General features: G+C 39.5%; 1 protein-coding gene and 1 long non-coding RNA gene across 2 annotated transcripts in view; one reads left to right on the top strand and one right to left on the bottom strand.

Annotated features, from left to right (window-relative positions):
• Positions 1-19,000, bottom strand: part of LOC138052397 (uncharacterized) — a 24,709-nt gene extending 5,709 nt beyond the window's left edge. Inside the window, exon 1 of the long non-coding RNA XR_011133061.1 lies at positions 18,919-19,000. This is a non-coding gene — a long non-coding RNA (uncharacterized lncRNA). The remainder of the gene's footprint in view (positions 1-18,918) is intronic.
• Positions 11,175-13,086, top strand: LOC138052395 (silk gland factor 3-like). The gene has a single exon (XM_068898883.1). The coding sequence runs from the start codon at positions 11,276-11,278 to the stop codon at positions 12,452-12,454; it is 1,179 nt and encodes a 392-aa protein (XP_068754984.1). The 5' UTR covers positions 11,175-11,275; the 3' UTR covers positions 12,455-13,086.
• Positions 19,001-20,000: the final 1,000 nt, after the last annotated feature.

Here is a 20,000-nt window from a genome sequence, read left to right as displayed (position 1 = left end):
ATTTAGCTTTTGCAGATTTCATGATAAGAAAGGAAACCGTTTCAGTGATAACTAACGTAGAAAATTTCCGGTGTGGTTAGGCTTTCCGAACCGATTTTTACCAAATAATTGGGTTCCTTGATCTACGTCAATTTTGTGATGACACACAGCCAGAGCTTTCAACCTGCGTTTTAAACACTTGTTTGTTTTTGTTTTCCCGTTTTGACGGATTTTCTTTTATTCGATTTGTGCACGTATCCGTTTCTTAAACCTTGGAGAATAGGGTGTTTTGAGAAACGTTTCCCCTGAAACAACAATCTCTGGTGGCTAAGTCAAGAAAAGAAATCTTTCTTTATCTATTCGCGTGAACACACCGGAAGATGAACGCCTTTATTTGCTCAGAGGAAGTCAACATATATACGGATAAAATGGCGCGCGTGTTGTTTTAACCCACTTCCTTTCACACGTCTTCGCTATATTTCAATAAAACGCGCGTCACTTTGGCTTACACTTAAATCGATTTGTGGTTTCTTTTTCGAGTGCGTCTGCAGGTGATGACATATGCAATTACACAGGGTGAACTCCTTGAGCAAAAGTAAACATTCCAAGAAAACCGCGAGGAAACCACGATGCCTCTTCAATGTCATTACTGTGAGAGAGAAAAGTGACGAAGTGACAAATGCTTGTAATTCAAGAATTGCGGAAAGTTAGAAAGCGCCGTTAAGAAGGCGCATCTTAGTGGTTTCATGTGAGGGTTTAACCTAGCTCCAAACCAAGGAACAACGCTTGATTACATTAGGGGATTGCACAAAATACTGTCGTAAAATTCACGGTGTCTCAAACCAAGCTCACAACAATAGAGTCTAGATAACTATAGACTTGAAAGTTCAAATGATTTTTTCCTTTAAAAAAAAAACACTAAGAAGAATATTGCTCGAGAAGTGGAGATCATTTGACAAGAAAGGTTGGCAGCTCTATGCCACATGGAGATCAAAACAGTAAAGAACGGCTTTGAAGCTGTCGTTTGAAAGGTTCACGTAGTTTAGTTTTAGTTTGAAACACTCTTCACGGCTTAGTAGACATTGCAACAGAAACGTCCACACAACTCAGTAGCTTTCATTTGGCAGTTTACGCCTGTTTAAGGAAACTTAATTTGATATTTAACCAGCTTGAGCATGGAATAACCAGCTTCACAGGAAACTTACTGCTTAGAAGCGTTCATTTGAATAAGGGCACACCTCAGAATCAAAAATACGGAACCAACTTTTACGGTATAACAGCCTGCAAACAGGCTCTTTGTTCCTTTGAAAATGGTGCGCAGTCGAAATATGGTAGCGAAACTAGTAACCACGCTGCTATATTTCGACCGCGCTCCATTTTCATCGAGAGCTACAATTGTTGGTATCACAAGAATATCACAGTTAAACATTGGTCAGTCGCTTTTATTTGAATAATCACACTTCAGAATGTAACCCCCAGAATCAGATGTACAAACGACATTGTGCAGCAAAATTAAAAGCACGAATTCAAATTGAGGAAAACCACGTGAAGCAGAAGTTACGGCCATCACCAAGTACAGCATAATCAACTGCCAACATCACAAGGGCTCCGGCCTGACATCACCGTAGTAAAGTGCTTTGCATGGTGGTTCATTTTGAGGAATTTCCTTCGCAGACTCAAAAGCTAGATAAACCGTGCACGGTACAATAAATTAACATTATGTGTCAAAACGATTTCTTCCACTGGCTCCAAAGAGCCACCTCGTGTAACTTGCAATAATTAGCTCTACTAGGAAGGGATGACTAGGAAGCGATTCTCAGTAACTAAATTTGAGCGATAATAGAACTCCGTTATAACACTCTTTCAATTCTCTTCTGGGCATTGAGTCACCATGAACAATTACTAGCAATCGAGAAGATCCATGGTTGATTTTAAAACCATCAATTTTCGTAATTGGCGCAGCTGGCTAGGATATGCACAATCATGTCCAGTTTTCTGATGTCTACCAGTGCCGGAAAACTGCTTAGCCCTTGTAAGACAATGTGTCACATTTATGGTAATTTATGTGATGATTCTGTGACTTACTGTATGATGTGTCAATTCCGTTCTCTTCAAACCGGAAATTTTGCAAAAGGTCGAAACAGACTTGACTTTCCTTGAAACTTATAGTTTTCCTTTGTATGACTCCGGTGTTATAGCTTCAAAGCGTAGGAGAATGTTGTGAATTAAATTGAACAGGAAGTCAAGTGATTTTTTTGAAGCACATTGTTTCAAAGTTGAAATTCAATTTTTATTTATGACTAGTATTACAAGACTAAAAATTCTTTAAAAAGTAAAAAAACCGAACGTTTTCGGCCTTAGCCTTGTAAATACTGGTCATATTTTACTGAGCGAATATTATGAATGTTATTTATAATACAGACGTACATGTAGCGACGAGGAGCTGCGAAAATCGATCCCACGAATTTTTCCTCCCTGTCTCATCATCTTTCGTTTTCGCGACAATTTTCACCCTCTGTTCACTATCCGAACGCTTGAAACATGCTGTTTTATCAGAGTCGTCTTCTGAGTCCATTCCGGAAGGACTTAATTTAATGTAGAAGTAGCGTGACAGAGTTGGCCGCGCGTGTGGCCTCAATCTGTCATCGACTATGTAGATGTTAATGAAGGTCACTAATTGACTCTAAATTGCTGCCATAGGCGACACAGATTGAATGTGGGCGAGGAAATATTAGTTTGTTTATTCAAGTGCCAGCTGTCGTCAAGTATACACACTGATGATTGCAAGTTGACGCGGAATTCCGACACGGATAAGCTCTTGTGGCAATCAATTTTAATGGCACTCCGATCCTGCGCAAATATCAATTTCATTTCGCAAATTTTCTTGTACCACGAAGAGAAAATGGATGCGGTCACCCATGAGAGAAACACAGTGTAACAGTAGTGTTGACACTACTCTAGTGTCAACTCACTGATGTTTTGAATCCCTAGGGGAACACTGAACAATAGAACCTTGAATTAACACTAATGTTAGCTCTCTTTTATTATAACGTTTTCCATGTAAGCTCTTAAACTCAGATGGGAAAGTTTAGAGCACTGGAAGGGACTTCGCCTCTAACAAGACAAGAGAAAGTAGGAGAATTGTGCTAATATGCTTTGAAAGCCGTGGCCTTTATTGGCTCCGTTTGAAATTCTAAACTGAGCTTATAGCATTTGGTGTAGCAATTCTTCTACCTCTTTTCAATCGACATCACGCGTTTTAGAGGTGACCGTGGCCAAGTCCCTCGGATTGAAATCGGGCTCTCAACCACCATCTGGCCTCAATTCCATCGCTCTTTGTAAACAGCTAACTGGCGACCTTCTTCCAGGTAGTTTCCGTAATATTGTCGTGTGTAGATTCGAATTGTTTGGTATGATGCATGGTTCCACGATGTTCAAGCTTTGAATACCACAAATACATCGTTCCTTAGTTTGCTTCTCATTTCACTTTCCGTAGTCTGAGGTAACTTACCCACCATGTAAAAGACAAGTGCAGGTGTTTAAGAGTCATTTAATTGTGGGCATGCAGTTTGCCATGTCCATTCATTTCACATGAGTTTCTTTGGAAACACATCCGTCAATTTATCTGTAGAAAACGCGTTATTTTTCAGCAGGAAAATAAAATTAAAAAAAAAACGTCTCGTATTTTAACCTAGTCACCTCTTTATATTTGTAAGACGTGCAAAGATATTGATCTTGATGAAATTATCTTGATTATTAACATTACGGGTACCTTTTGTTTGATGAAGAGCACACTTATTTTCCACGATAAATAAAAGCAAGATAGAAATCTGCTAAGAACTACCCGCGGACGCTGACATTGAAAGAAGGGAGCTTACCCTGCGCTTTTTCGCGCCTATTTCGTAAAATGTAAAGTTAGACTTTCTGGGGGAGACAGACTTGTATTACCTTCAGAATTTATGAGTCATTTACCCTCAAGTTATAAGCCAGTTGTTTTCAATGTTACTTACTGAAACGGAAACAGCAACCAACGCGCCGACAAGTTACAAGAACCTGGTGCTTATAGTTTACAACTAAGAGCCAGACGACCTATCGTCTCGAGGTTGAGCGATTCCTGTGTTAGAACGAGGGCTCGAAGAGTTTTGTTTTTTTGAGGGTTTTTGAAGGAAAGGATCACGCCAAAACGGTACTACAGGTAGCCTCTTAGAAGGCGTATTGTCTTTGCTGTCTGAGTGCTATTGGTTCTGTAATCTTCCCTCGGAATTGTGAGTACCACGGACAAAGATAATACCTCAGTGTCAGCGCTCGAGTCTTCAGCTGGTCAATTTTCTCAAAAGGGGTTGTCTGTTTGCAAATAACGAGCCAAATTACGTCGCTTTCTAGCATGTTCCAACCATTAGAATATTCTACACTCCTTGAAGAAAATTCTTAAGTCATCAAGTTAGCGGCAAGTATCAAACTGGGTCAAGTGTGTTATTGCGCACGAATAACGTAGTACCACATTTTCTTCCAAACCTTTTTTTTATTTTATTTACTCTGTAGAGTTAAGGCTGCGTAAGGTTTAGAGAAGTCAAGAAATGTATAGGTGCGTACTTAACGATTGTCTCTTGAGCGACATAGCGAAGTCCTGTTCTCACTTCAGTTTCGTTTCCTTTTAGCAGCGCATCTGAGGTGTACTTTCCGTGTTTTTTTTTTTACAAGAGTGACAGTTGTTTGTGAGTCCCAGTCTCTGTTGATAGATTCTTGATCAGGAAACAGGAATCTCAGCTACCAGCTAAGTGTACAACTCTTTCTCTGATGAGGTAAAATTTCAGACAATGACTCAAAACGTTTTAGCTTTCGGTTTAAAAACTTAGCGTTTATCAGCCATGGCCAGCAGTGAAGACCTTGGCCGACTTTCAAACATCGCTTAATCGTCCACACCGCTTATTTATACCTAAAATGTTGAATCAATCGCTTTGGTAATGAGCATACGTCTGGGGAAAAATGAAGTCCGTGAATTAGATTTAATAGCTGTGCACGGGACGATGCTTCCTTGAGGTTTTTTGTGACAGTGAATTATGTGGGTAACTTGATAGTATACGACCAGAAACCCAGAAGGGTTAAAACGTGGAACGGCCCCTTGTGTGCTGGGAAACAAGCTTCTGAATATTCAATTTGCGAAGTACCATATTTGGAACAACAAGAGCAAGGGGTTTCCAAATATGGTACTTTGCACTGAAACATTCAACCAATCAGTTGGCACTGAATATTCGGAAGCTGTGAACGCGCGTTACACGTTTCAACCCTTATGGGTTTCTGATACGACGTAAATCTTGCAAAGATTAGGGCCTATTAATTGAGGGAGAACTTGAATAAAGCAAGTAAAATTGACTGCAAATTTTCAAGGAAGATTTCGCTCAAGTAACATTCCAGGGCATCTTCTTATGTAAAGGTTAAGGCTGTTGGTTGGGTTGCCCAATCCTGTCTTTGTTTTGCAATTTTAGCCCAGTCATAAAAATTGGAGAACTGTGGGGCGTTAAATTGGGATTAATAATATACACACCTTTGGATCAATTGCCCCCCCTTGCTGCAAGGGCAAGAAAAAGTGTTGTGGAAATTCCTGGTCCTTAACGTCAATTAAATAACTGGTGACCATTTTTAGCTGCCACGCCCTCTTTTTATATTGACCGTTTGGAAAGGCTGGTCATCAGATAGGGGTTTAGTGATGGAAGATAAACGAAGGTATCATAGTGTGTATTTGTTTCAAACTAATAGGCTTTATGGAATAGTGTTTGCCTTCCCGTGTGTTTTCGACAGTTGTGTTAACCTGTACCACTCTTTCCATTTGCTGTGACACAAAGTATATTCGTCACCTCATGTGTAAGAGTTTTCCATCAAATGATTTTTTTCGTGAGGTATTCAATCGTTTTGTCCTCTGTCTTTTCTCCTTTATTTGAATGACGTTAACAGCAAGGCCAAATCAACATGAGCAAACAAAATAAACTCCTCAGTTTTTCGTCTTTATTTTTTCACACCCTCAGCGTGGCTAGCATTGGTATATTGATGTGCTAAAACGAGACAAATATACGAAACATGTTTTTTTCAAATTCATTGTGATCAACCGTTAATATTCCTGACGGTAAGAATTAATGACATTTGAAAACTCTGTAAGCACAATCTGTTCTGAGCTGTTTCGTGTCATTGCGAACAAATACTGAACTTCGTTATTATCAAGGAATGTAATGAAACCTTTGATAAACCCGTAGACTTTGAGTAATAAGTATTATTTTTAGTCGTGGGTGGAATTTTTTCACCCGCCGGTTGCTTTCAAAACGTTTGTTAAAAATTATACTCTTCTTTTGTCTGTGCGGAATTCTACGCCCAAGAAAAATTGTTTTCATTCTGTAAAAATTATTTCACATTGCGAGGTTGTTTATTATTCTTTTGATGATGTTTGAAGTTCATCTCTTCAGCTTGCCAAAATAATGTGCGAGGTACAATTACTGTAGGCGCTGTTTAATATTTAATGTCATGAATTTTGCATCAACTGCGGGTACCCTCTTTCAATTTCATATTCGCCTGGCCGGAAAATTGTTTAAAGCATGCATCGATGTCATGAAATATGTATCAAAGCTAAAAGCACCAGGTCACACGAAACCTGATATGCTTGTTCTATCAAAAGAACTATTAAACTGTTTCGTTTGAAAGGCATATGCAGTGAAATGTTTGCTGCTGTATTTAGCTCGCGTGTGTTCGTTTTCTCGTTTAAGTTTCGTTTGCTTAGTGCGGTGACCATCTGGTCTGACAATGACAGCTTTGTATTTCGTTTTGAAGCTGGACATTCCTCATTCAATTTTGACGAATGAGGGAATGTTGTTTTAAGGGGCTTCATCAGCAGACCGCTTGTACTATATTGCTTGGCGTTTTTGGATGGGGCGTCAGAGTTTTAAACCTAATCAGCCGATCAAAACTATATCAAGGCGTCACACGTGCTGATAATTATCCTTGATAAATTGTCAATTTACCATTACTTAGCTCTCAAACTTAAAGTTTGTAATGCCTTTTCTCCCGAGTTATTAATTGCTTAACTTGAGGCTCTTTGCTCATATAGGTGAACAAACCTGTTCGCTTCTCGGCAGTACTCTCGCTTTTTTTCTTTCTATACCTCCCTTCCTAAACACCAACAGCGCCTTTCCCTTATTGTTTAATTAGTGTAGGGAAGGAAATTTAAAAGCTGGCGTTGTGTGCAGGGTGTGAGAAGAAAGTCATCTGCGTGCGCTCGGCGTAAAATAAAACGGTGTTTTTTCTTTTTTTTTTTTTTGACAAGTTGGAAGATAAAGACCCTTGACTCATTTCAAGGCCAAAGAAAACCAATTAAGGTCGAAAAAGCTCCCTACGTTTTTGTGTTTACCTTTTTTTTCTTAGGACGGAGTCGATGGAAACGAAGCCGATTAACTTTTGATTGATAGCCGGTGCATTTATCACGCGAATTGTATGTAATGCTAAAATACTTGTGTGCTCAAGCCGAAATTGCTTTTTTCAGCGACCTTTAGACTTGGATATGCGTACGATGTTTCCTTCCCGTGTAAGTTCTACTGAAGAAAGAAAGAAAGAAAGAAGGAAAGAAAGAAAGAAGAAAGAAAGAAAAAAGGAAAAAAAAACACGACTTCCAAACCAAATGCGCATGTCCAGAACTGAAATCGTCCTGGTCTGCTCGTTACGTCACTCGTGCTGGTCTCATACATTTTGCCAAACGTTTTTGTCTTCTTGAGCTTTCCTCGGACATAATACATGTTTATAAAGACGATGAATTGTAGCGCACGTTGCTGTGGATGTTCTTTTCCAATTTCTATTCTTTTTCTCTTCAAGTTATAACAGGAAATAGTAAACAGGGTGTATGACTGGAAACAAAAAATGTAATTTCTCTGATGCTTGCTCGGTAAGAGCTGATCTTTTCAAGAAATCTCTGAACTTTTTTTCAGTTTGAAAATATAGCCGAGTGCCTTGAAGGTATTCTCTCCTCTGGGACTTGAACCAGACCAGTATTTCAAACCCGCCAAAATCCTTATCAATGAACATTATAAACCATTTCCAGAATCTAGAGACTTGATGGTGTATTACCTTTTTTTGGATTGCTTTTATTCGCGATAGTAATTGAAACTCCGAAAAGTGGCCTCCGTCTACAATTTAACTTCTCATTTGTGCATTGGCCCAAGTTCTTGATAAGTGACACGAATATATATTTATAGTTTTTGGCTATTGTTGTTAAGAAAGTCTGGTCGCGAATACCGAGTTTTCATTATCTGGTTTCTCCCCGAAAAATGTAAGTAGTGTTTTTTTGTCCATTGTCACCAAAATTTAATACGTGCCATGAAAATTTATTCCTTTTCCCTTGTGAAGTCAAGCTGACTTTGAAATTTGCGTCATTTCCATTTTTCAATTTTTGAAATATCGCTGTGGTAAGTCAAGTGCAAGCGTGAATGGAATATTACTTCTATATGAGATTGTTAGTCTTTTAAATGAGGTTCAGGTTTATTTAAAAAAACTTTTTCATTCCTGTTTTGAATTGGTTTGGCTATAAAAATCAAGTCATGCTCAATAATTGCTCAAGATTTCGCAAATTTCAGTTTAACCGTGCTTGAAAGTTGAAGACGAAATCTTGCGAAATCATTGCCCCCCCAAATTCTGTTAATGCCGTCAAGAACTTAAGGGCCAAACTCTCTTCACACACGAAAACAATGGTAGAGCGCGGTTCCGACGCTTTACAAAAGTCGGTCTTAGACACCGAACGCAATGCTCCTTCGAGCTTGCGTTCAAGTACATAAGCACTCATCTTCTTGACTCGAAGGCATCCTTTGTGATATGAATCTTCTAACTTAGTTGTACAATGCTCAGTCTCATCACTTAATCGTGTTCGCCCGTTCAAATATAAACTTAAACACTACTCAAGTATTTACGTACAACCATGCATGTATATGTATAGATGCTAATTTTTTTGCCGAATGTGAATTGCAAAACATGTCTTTTCCTTCTTGTTATGTATGACTGTGAAACCCGCTCGGTCGCCCATTGTTTGTGGTGACGCCAAATCATGCGGGTAAGTTTTGCCACGGAATCGCAAAGCTTTTAAATCATTGCTTTAGGATTGTGGTTTCAAAAGTTGCTTTTCAAGCACGGAGGAAACAAGGCAACGGTCACATTCCTCTTCTAATGTGAGTAGACCAACGTATTTCATGTCGTGTGGTTTTTCTTGGGCAAACATCACCGCTCTTCGAGTATTTGATATTCTTCGTAGCGGTTCAACTTACTTGTTAAACGCAAGCGTGTTATCTCAGCGAGTTTCGCCGAAGTACTTTCGGTTGTCTTGCTGTTAGTTTGGTAGGATACGCGGGGACGTAAAACTGTGAAGTGAAACATTTAGCGAGATTCAGGATAGTTTTTTCTTCGGCTTTGTCTTCCGAAGGGCGTTGTGGCAGTTGAGTTCTAATGTGGACGGAAACATTGTACTATTCTTGGAAGTGTTTACTCTTATCACTTTCTAATCGACTACTTCGGGCTTTTCCTAGCCGTGGCTTCGAAAGCAACAAGATAAAGCATGTTTTGTGTGCCTAAATCTCCAACTTTGTATTAGCTTAAGCCTCGAGGCCACGAGTAACGTAATTCATTTATATGGCGCGTCGTTGACATTGCAAAGGGTTTCAAATCAATTTTTTTGTCCCGCGGGTATCACTTATAGCTTCAAACAGCCTTTCCTTTGATGAAGATAAAGACTTTAATTGAAATTGTGAACTCTTCTTACGGCCGAAGTAAACAAATCTGTTTAGAATTGGGAAAATTCCTCGCGCGAGAGGAACACGGCACGTGTTGCTAAGTTAAAAAAAAAATACAGCGATCGCGCTTTTAGAGTTCGACCAAACAGTTTGTCTAGCGTATTTCCGATTTTTCTTTCGCCAATCCCTGCTGGTTCCATTATGAACATGAAAGTGAAGGCTAAAGGCGTCAGTGGAAGGTTAAACCACGTTACGCTTTAAAGGAGCTAATTGCCTTTCCCTTGAATGCAATTTAGCATTCTCTGTTGACTTAGCTGAGACCGCTGTGGCCGATATTTTAGCAAGATTTAGGTGATATTATGGAGCCAGTTTGTTGGCTCTGTCACCCTAAAGTTAGAGTAAAAATGTTTTGTCCTGGCAATAATATGCTATTAGTGAGAGATCGCAGAGAAAAATCAATCAGTCAAGAGTGAAACCGCTCGCGTCAAGATTGTTTTTGTGAGCTGTACAGTGCAAACATAAGCGCAAAATGATAACCATCTTTCAGGAAGTCGCGAAACGAGGCCTATCCGCATTATAGGGCTGCCTGAATAGCATTTTACAAAAAAGATTGTTCCGTATTAAGAGGCTAAGATTAGAACCAAGATAGGAAGGTTATGCTTTGACGTTGCAGATTCGCTATTCCGCATTCGCTTTCCCTCGGTCAAGCAATATTTTTTTCAAATATTTGTCTGCTATGAACAGTTAAAACCACGAACTTTGTAACTTCGTAAGCAATGGACCATGGGATCAAATGACCAGTACTGGCAAGATTCTGCGCCGCCTAACAGCTGGCGATCATATTAGTTTTCTTACCGCCCCGCTAAACGACTTTCAGCTCATTCGCGGCGAAAAGGCATTCAATAGCATAAACATGTTACGGAAGTGTTAAAATTTTTTTAGCTGCGTGGTTTGCGCTTATAGCACACCACGCTCGCTTCTCGAGAGTTGATCCGATTGTTAAACCTCCTGAAATTGAGCTGTCAACATCGGAATACAAAACAAAAGGTAAAAGATCTTTGGCTCTTAGGATTTCCAATCTGTCGAAGAAAATATGACACCCCTCAGGGGGCGCTCCCGCCCTCCACATCTCGAAAAGAACAAATGCTACTAATATTAGAACACACGCAGGCATAGTTCATTGTTCTAGCGTGATTATATTTTGTAAACGCTTTCAGCTCATTTGCAATTGTGGTAATGAGGTTTCGAAGGGAACAAAAGAGCGGATCGGAGAACGGCCCAATGGGAAATGATTTGGAGATAACAATTAGCATATTCTTCACGCCGCATTGTAGCCATTGACAACCGAATCGCCCGTGCGCCTTTAGCCAATGGCTGTCCTCGCGTTTACGAATCATGATTAATTAAGTAATAATAGAATGTCACTCACCACAGCGCTGTCCAATGAGCTGGCAGGAAATCAACAGATCTTTGGACACGTTCATGAGGCTGGCGGCAAAAAAGCTGAGTTTTAGCTGAACGCAAGTTAAACCAAGCTCGTTACAATGGAAGCGCAAACCAACCCGTACACAAACCAGGTCGGTTCTGCGTCTACGCAGAGCGAAACTCGGGTCATTCAAAATCATCCGACCACCATGGCTTACGTGCGAGACGAACACACTGTTGTAAAGTACGAGAATCTTGCCCCAGCGAGCGTAGCCTCGTTAAACGACCAACGAGTTGGAAATAACCATCTTGCGACGCATCAGTGGGTCGTTCAAGACCATACAGCGGTAGGTTGGCCCGCAAACACGGTGAGTTTACAAGAAGTCAAACCACTGTTGAGAGACGATGCTTCGCCGGTAATAACAACAATCGCCGGTGCAACTCTCGTCCATCACCGGCCTGGCGGTCACCCCGTTATGCCTATAGACCAAGCACGTTGGCCCAGTTCTGCGACACATGGGGCTCACTCGCCTGATCATACTCGCATCCACATCAGCGGCGCAATGCAAGCGGTTCCAACAACTCATCCTTCGTATGGCACGATAAATGGCACGGTGCAGTTGCAAGGTGCATTCCCTCAAGCCGCTCAAACTATCCGCGAAAATCCGAACGGACCAGACGCGTCGCACACAGCTCACCCCGATTTGGAAGCGCAGGATGACACGCCAACATCTGACGATCTTGAACAATTTGCCAAAGAGTTTAAACAGCGAAGAATCAAGCTCGGTTTTACCCAAGCTGATGTCGGTCTCGCTCTCGGAACACTGTACGGTAATGTCTTTAGTCAGACCACCATTTGCCGCTTTGAAGCGCTGCAACTGAGTTTCAAAAATATGTGCAAGCTCAAACCGCTTTTAGCCAAGTGGCTCGAGGAAGCGGACAACAATAATGGAGCTGCGAGTGGCATCGACAAACTCGCTACTCAGGGTAGAAAGCGCAAGAAGCGAACCTCCATAGAGGTAGCTGTCAAGGGAGCTCTGGAGAACCACTTCTGTAAAAATCCCAAACCGTCCGCGCAGGAAATTGGCTCGCTGGCAGAAAATCTTGGCCTCGACAAGGAGGTGGTTCGAGTCTGGTTTTGCAACAGAAGGCAAAAAGAAAAGAGAATGACCGCTTCAGTCACTGGAGGAGCTGATGACCAGCACGTTGGATCTCCTCATGTTTCTTCACCTCACGTACCTTCGCCTCATGTTTCGTCGCCGCATATTGTCGGCGCTCACATCGCAGGACCACAATAAAAACTTTGTACGTGCCCTACACTCCCAACCAAAATAGTGGACAATGTATTTTTCTATCATTCAAATAGACATGGAACTCGACTTGCGTACGGACGAACGAGCCCGTTAATTCGATTTACTCTTGATATTTCTTCGTACGCGAACCTCGAACTCTAAGTGAATGTGAAATAGTGTAATTTCAGCGAGCGTGAGCGGGCTGGAACATTTCGATTTCAAGTCGACCGCCACTCGTAGGATATGCAAAGAGGTATTCAAAATAGTATGGGCATTATTGTATGTAAATACCTGCCCTGAAAGCTATAGTATTGCGTTTAGTTTAGAAAAATTCCAGGGGAAAACAGTCTTAAATTGTAATTTCTTTTAACATGGATATTTCTGCCACATGCTTCGTTCCTTCCAGGCCCGTGTTCGGGGCTTTTTTCCCCACAACATCATTTGTAAATACAAGATGGATGCTTATAATTTGTCTACTCTGTAACAAGCTTTATATGTGCTTGTGTTCCGAGCTCTACCGATGGTTATTAAGAGTTGTTTTCTTGCTATGAGAAACTAAAAGCTACCGTACTATTCTATTTAACCGTACAAAACCCGTTAGCTCCAGATAACCTATTAAAACGTTTTGAGTTCACTTTGCCATGTCTTGGTTTTCTGTTGTTTTGTGTTACGTTCGGTGGTTTTGGGCATATTTTTTAGTGTTGTGGATCTGTTCAGTCTTCAGAATGGCGAAAAGTTAGTTTCGAAAGCATATTCGCTGTCTTGAACGAGTGTGTTTGCTTTTTTTCTCGAAGATTTTTCCTTCGCATAATCGCAACGGGAAGGAAAAGTGAGCCGTAGATGCATAGCAGAGAAGTTCATTCATAACACGCCTGATGTATGCAAATAGAAACAATTTCTTATTTAAATTTCCCCATACATTATAGGCACAATGTTCCTTGAATTTGTAAAATCAAGAATATACCCGCTTGCGGTGCGAGTCTTGGTATGAAAGCTGAAGACTTAAGCTCTTTTCTTCTGCGTGTTACGCCCTTATTAACTCGTAAGGTTTGAACTACATTGTTTTCGCTTTTCGCTCGCTGTTGTGTAAAATAAGAATTGAAGTTGTGCTCGTTTTCTCGGTTTATTCGTGTTGTAAATTTGCCTGGAATTGTGTTATAGAATTCTGCATTTAAATTTTTGAGTTCAACTCTGTACAGCCTTCCCGTTCTTTGTGTTCTTGTTTGTCGTTTATCGTGAGTGTAGAACGTGGTCTAAAAGATAGACATGTTTTTTTTTGGATCTTCTCTGGTACCTGTTGTTAAGATAATTCAGTTCGCTCTTGCAAATTCCCTTTATTACGGAAAACCACACCGAAGTTGAGTTTACTTGAGTTTATTTGATTTCACTCTAATCTTACGAATAGCGGCAATTCGTTTCACGGTGGCCTGAAAGATCGCTTCTTTGTGAAGCTGTGTTTTCGTGGATGGCCACATGTAACAAAACGAAAAATTACAAACAGATGAAGGCAAAAATACACTCGTCTGTTTAGAAGCATACTTTTTTTGTCTCCTTTCTATCCTTAACTTCTCAACTGTGAGGGATTTTGCGCTGTCTCAGGTTACACTCAGTTTTGTCGACACAATTTTGCGAGGAGCAAGTCGCTTTTAATAGTAACACTGAACGATGGTTCGGCTTCAAAGACAAACAATATTTGACATTTGAAGTATGCTTCGCGGGTTCTCAGAGTTCGCTAAACATGCCTATAAATTCGAACTATTTTCCATAATTGGGGAATATATTCATGAGTTGCCGGCAGTCAAAATCGAAACGGTTCTCGAACTATGAATAGTGACTTTCGCCTAATGAGCAAGTACATTGCGACAGGAGCAAAACGTGGAGAACGGATATCTAAACGTGGCAACTTGTTTTTTCTGTCTTAAATTAAATTGCCTAATTTTTTATTGTTCCGTAACGTTTATTCCAGTGCCGTAAACGGTTTACCATCTTAGGATTCGTTTTTGCCACATCTATGGGGCAAGCTCGCCTTATCAACGGATAACAGCGAGAAGAATTCACTGTAGGACAACTAATTAGTTCAACAAACAAAGCCGATTCCAAAAGTTTTGTCATAATTTGACTTGCTCGGCTCTTGTATAATAATAGTTGAACCTTTGGCTGATCTGTTTTAAGCCCTTACGAGATTGAATTTAAAATTCGTCTAGATGGTTTTTCTTGTGGAAGGAAAAAGATGGCGGTTTAAAAATTTTGAGAGCGTCGGACTCGTGACGCCATATTTAAGGGGACAACAAGAGACCGATGATGTATTTCTGTGTCAATCCGGCTAAAGAGTCCCGGAAGCGAAAACTGGTTTATCGCACATTGAACATGTGAACAATTTTTGCAAAGTGAAAAATCCAGGATATTCGTTTTGGTCGGTATTATGGTAATAAGCTGAATATTTTTACTCTACCTTAACATATTTATGAGACACTCGGATCGCAGAAAAGCAACGAAGAGAAAGGAGGAAATTCTTACACAATGCTCGCTGTTTTTACCGCGTTTATCTCGACAAGGAGTTCAATTCTCGGATTTAAGCCGACGATATGACGGAACCTATTCAGGTAAAAGACGTATTGCTTCGATAAGATTGGCAATCTATTGCTCGAAACACCGAAAGCGCTTACAAAATTCAGACATTCGATTTATCGAGGGAAGGCAATATTCGGACAGCTTTTTGTCTTTGATAATTTCAAACGGTTTTCTTAGCATGCCATCGGGAAAATATTGACCGCGAAGGAAGTGAGATGTCAGGGAAACGAAGGCATTTCGAAATTGCTCTTCAAGCGTATTTATTCTAAGATGCGTTGACAATTCGATGGCGTAAAGTGTTTTGGGCGTGATGGTGATTACACGTGCAAGACGTTTGCCACACACATCGACAGATTTTACAAGCTTGGTTATGCGAGCTCACATTTCATGTGTTTTAAAGCTCATTCATTACCTATAAGTCGACGAGTTCAAGATGGCTTTAACTTTTCGTGATCCCAAATGCAATACAACGCGAAGCGCTTTCAAAAGCTTCATTGTTGACCACCAAAGTAATTGAAGTATTCGGACATATGCCCTGGGGAAACAGCCTTTACACCTATTCCAGCTTCATTGAGTAGAGGACTGAAATATTTTATTCTGCTACGAAAAAGTATTGAATAATTTGTCTTTATTTTAGTTTAATTTGGCGTTCATCATTCCGAGTTGTTTTCAATATGTCGGTCTTGTTATAGCACTGTACCACGCATGCGTGCTTTTTTTAATTGATTTGTCTCAATGAGGCCCTCGCAATTAAAATGTGCTGCTTTGAAAATAGCTGACTAAGTGTGCAAATAGCCTTTTCTTAAGCTTGATCCGTGTTAGTTTTTTATATCAGCGGAAACCTATTTTCTCGACTATTATTTATATTCTAAGAAAATTAATTTCTTCGCCTAGTGTATGCCCGTATCCCAACAAAATGAAAGGTTTTGTTCGTCGTCGTTGTTACAAAGCAAGTTGGACCTTGTTGCCGCGTGCATTTCTCAAAATGAAAACCTTGTAGAAAAGCACAGATGAAAGTCTACAAAGAGAAATAATCAGTTAATTTCCTGAAGTCATAAGGCTTAAACGGTGTCTGATATTTTCTGAAAGCGACTTTCGACTTTGTTTGTGGTAATTTGGATCGCCCTGAAGGCATTTAGGAAAGAGCTTTTATGACGGGAAACAAAAGATTTCCTGCGAGGTCGCTTTGAAACGGCTTCCTTAAAAATGTCTTTTAATGCTGACCTACTAAGTTTGAACGTAGTTTGATAATATATCCAACTGTGTTTTAGGAAGGACTTTTTCACCGCCTGTTATGCCTATAAAAGTTCTGCCCGGCGAACGCGGCGTTTCTCGGTTGAATTAAATAAAGTTGTTTTCTCTGGTGTCGCGGCGAGTTATAATTGCTATTTGTTCTCCCAACAGCAGTGGGCAAATCCATATTGTGCAAATTACAATTGCTTTTAGAGCAAGAAAAAAATCGATCTCTCGACTAAATTAAGTTTAACGATTGCGTTTCTTGAAAACATCTGCCAAATTATCCTCCGTCAGTACTTCACAACTTCTCTCTGCGTGTGAAGCAAATTATACTCTCTTTCGAATGTTTGTTTCATTCTGCAAAGCATTTCTCCATAGACAATGGCCTTTTAAAGAGCAGTTTTGCTGTTTGGGCTGTGCAAACACTGTAGAAGGACAATTAATTTTGATGCAATGCTGCGAGGAACTAAAAAATGAAGACGTAATGGCTGGCCAGGATTAAATAGCGCAGTCTTTCAGCTTGTACTATGTTATGCCCTAGTCGGAATTTAATACCTTGCGATTATTCTTCAAATAATACTGTTTGCTAATTAGAATATTGCAAAACGAATCTATGATTGCAGAAAGTTTTCCTGTGCGCGCGAAGTGTGGATGAGATAAACAATTTAGGCAAGGTGTTTAGCATATGAGAAGGCTTTTGAATTTAAGTGGTTTTCTGTTTTTTTCTTTGATGTACAAGCAAGAGATTCCATAAAAAGCAAAAGGGATCCAAAGTCGAACAAAAACTCGCTAAGACGCCACTGTTCTCGACCAGTTTGTAGTCACTAAAGCCACATGACAACTGAGACATCGAACAGACTAGTTTCGCTTATTGTTTCCAATTTCTCTCTGTCGTTGGTGATATCTAAAAAGGATGCTTCCCTATTCTTAGACCAAGAATATTCTGAGATAATGGCCTCGAACGGCGTGAAAGAAATTTCGTTTTTGCGGCGGATCACTAGATTTCAAAACTATCATGCAGCTAACTAATTATAAATTACTATTATAAACTTATATGTAAAATCAAGCGCATATCAATTGCAGAAGAAGTTGGGGATTAACCTGTCTTTGAATTGTGAGAATGTTGTTTAAACTTAGTGTATTATTGTACTCCATCTCAGCGCTATACTGGGCCTGGCTTGGTTCATTGCGTTGAAAATTCTTGCTTTCGAACCTCTGCGTTCGAAAACAAATTGCCGAATCAAGTGTAAGCTGCATCAAAGTTGGTCAGAAATTTACAGTGAAACATGGAAAAATAACTTCGGCTTTTATTGTAAGTACTTAAAACGATCTCTAACAGATGTCAAACGTTCTGTGCGAACTGCCCAAGAGTTTATTGTCTTTTCATTCAAGCGACATGCACTTTAATTATACTTCTAAATAATACTCCGGTTTAAAATTCTGTATGCTATCAACGAACAGGTTTGGAAAAAAAAATTGTCAACGAATTCAGTAGTTAGACAAGAGATATTTTAAATTCGCGTATCTTATTTGTTGGGGAAAAATAATATGAAATTCTGTTTCGTATGGAGAGTCGAAACCATGTAGTATTTATGTGAGGTGATATTATTTGCATCGTTTTCACTCCAAAAGACTTCGTAGTGCGAAATTAATATCGTACGAGAGTATTTTGTTTAAACATCGTTGATTGCTTGTAGCAGAGTTGAAAGAATTGATTGTTGGGCAACGCGTTGTTTTACGGTTGATAGAAGAAGCCTAAGCTTTTATTTTCATAACTAAAAGCACTGTTTTAACATCTGGTATATTTGTTTTGAATTTCGAGTGCCTGAATTTTGCTCTTTCATTACTAATCTGTGGACGGTCATAAGAACATTACACATTTTGTGTATTTAGCTGCTTGTTAAGAATTTGAATGATTTCGTTCGCTGAAGATCATGATTTACAAATGTGCAACGTGGCCTGTGTCTAGCAGAGATTCAGCAAGGTTGTGGTTAATCGGGGAAACTATGGTTTTTCCTTACTCTATATTTCCCATACGAATTCACATTTTTCTTTCAAATATGGCATGAGATGCAAGTTGTCTTAACCTGAAATGAAACATCAAGGGTTTTTTCAACATTAGAGAAAATTTGTATGGTTGCAAAGCACCTGTTCTTCATTTCTCCTATATATGTTGCAGAAAGATTGTCGTTTTTTTGCGAAATGCTAGAATTTCTGAAATTACTAGCAAAATGATATTCTTAAAAGCCAATCTGTCTTCGAAAAGCCGGTCTCGGCTAAACAACAGTCGTTTTTTTTTTTTAATCGAGGTGATTATGAAATTTGGTGTGCTTATTCCATGCACCTCCCTTTTGGAAACAGTCGAAAAGAGCAGTAATAAAAATATTAATTTCTAGTTTTTCCGCTGGCTTGCAAAACTTTCGCAGCGCGACGGGTCTTTCGCATAGCAGGGGTTGGGAAAAGCCTTGAATGATTTAAAATCGTTTTTATTTCACTTTTATTACTTTTAAATGCTGTGGTTTGTGAAAGCGAGTACGATAACCTCAGCTGATCCAAATAAACAACTTTTTTATGTGAGCGCTGGGCCAGATTCCTCCTAGAGTTTTTGCAAGATTAGCTATTTTGCACAAATAATTCCTCGAAAAAGTCTTAACGGGTCTTACCTGTAAATGACATATGATAACAGCTGTGTAACATGAGGTTGTTTTGAGCGGAAGTCACTTTTGAACACGAGAAAAACTCTCCGTCAGTTTTCAAAAGAATCTAGTTTTAATTAATATTCTTGGATAGGTCGAAGATTTCGAAACAAACAAACAAGAGTTTGTTTGTTTCGAATTATGGCTAGAAAGAACTTAGCATATATTGGCGTATGTCCTGAATAAGTCGCTTTTTACTTCAATGAAAAAAAACTGTCGAACAAATGTTTACTTGTTGAACTAAACTCATAAACTCATGTAAAATTACATCGTGAATTGTCTGCGAATCTCGAAAGCTGTTCAAACTTAACGTTTTTTTATTGGCAACGTATTTTGTCGAGGTTCATTTGTTTCAAATTTCATGCTTTAAAAGATTACTTAATACGAAGAAAACGTCGGGTGAACAACTACTCTTTAATTTGTTTGCCTTTCATTTAGCGTTAAGATTTTCCATCCCTTTTAATCATTTGCGGAGTTATGTAATATTTTGTGGGTTCGAAACTTTGTTTCACTTGCCAAGACTACGTTGCACACACTACGTTGCATACAGGAAGGTCTCTTTCGTCTTTTGTAATTCTTTTTTTATTATGAACAATGGTCACTCGACAGGACCTATTTCACTTTAGTGATATTTTGTTTCGATGTAACCTCGTAGGGTTCTCGTATCGCTTTTGTTTCCAGAACGATCTCGAAACAGGGGGCAAACCATGCAATTTGTGTATATGAAAAAACACGCTCCGTATTTTATCTGTTTTGCGATGAGTCGTTACGAGTAAGTCAGCTTTATGGTTTTATTCAGTGGCAATCCGAAAAGAGCTTATTTTTACACTCACAATAATTCAGCCGATTGAGCTGTCGAAAGAACCCTGGAAAGCTTGCTTTCTACAGGTATTCGTGGTTGTTTTTTTGCACCAAATTCTCCAACTTCTTTTGGGTACAGCTTTTCACGTAACTTTCAGTTGCATTTAATTAGCCATCGATTTATCCCTTGAGGCAAATGTATTGTAATTTTACAATTCGCCATTTATTTTCGGTATTTTATTTTCCAT

Source organism: Montipora capricornis, chromosome 6 (genome assembly GCF_036669925.1).
Source record: "Montipora capricornis isolate CH-2021 chromosome 6, ASM3666992v2, whole genome shotgun sequence".
Taxonomy (NCBI): Eukaryota; Metazoa; Cnidaria; class Anthozoa; order Scleractinia; family Acroporidae; genus Montipora; species Montipora capricornis.
This window is presented reverse-complemented; position numbering and strand designations above follow the sequence as displayed.

Excerpts from the sequence above, each read along its gene's own strand:
- LOC138052395 (XM_068898883.1), top strand. The coding sequence starts at position 11,276 with ATGGAAGCGCAAACCAACCCGTACACAAACCAGGTCGGTTCTGCGTCT.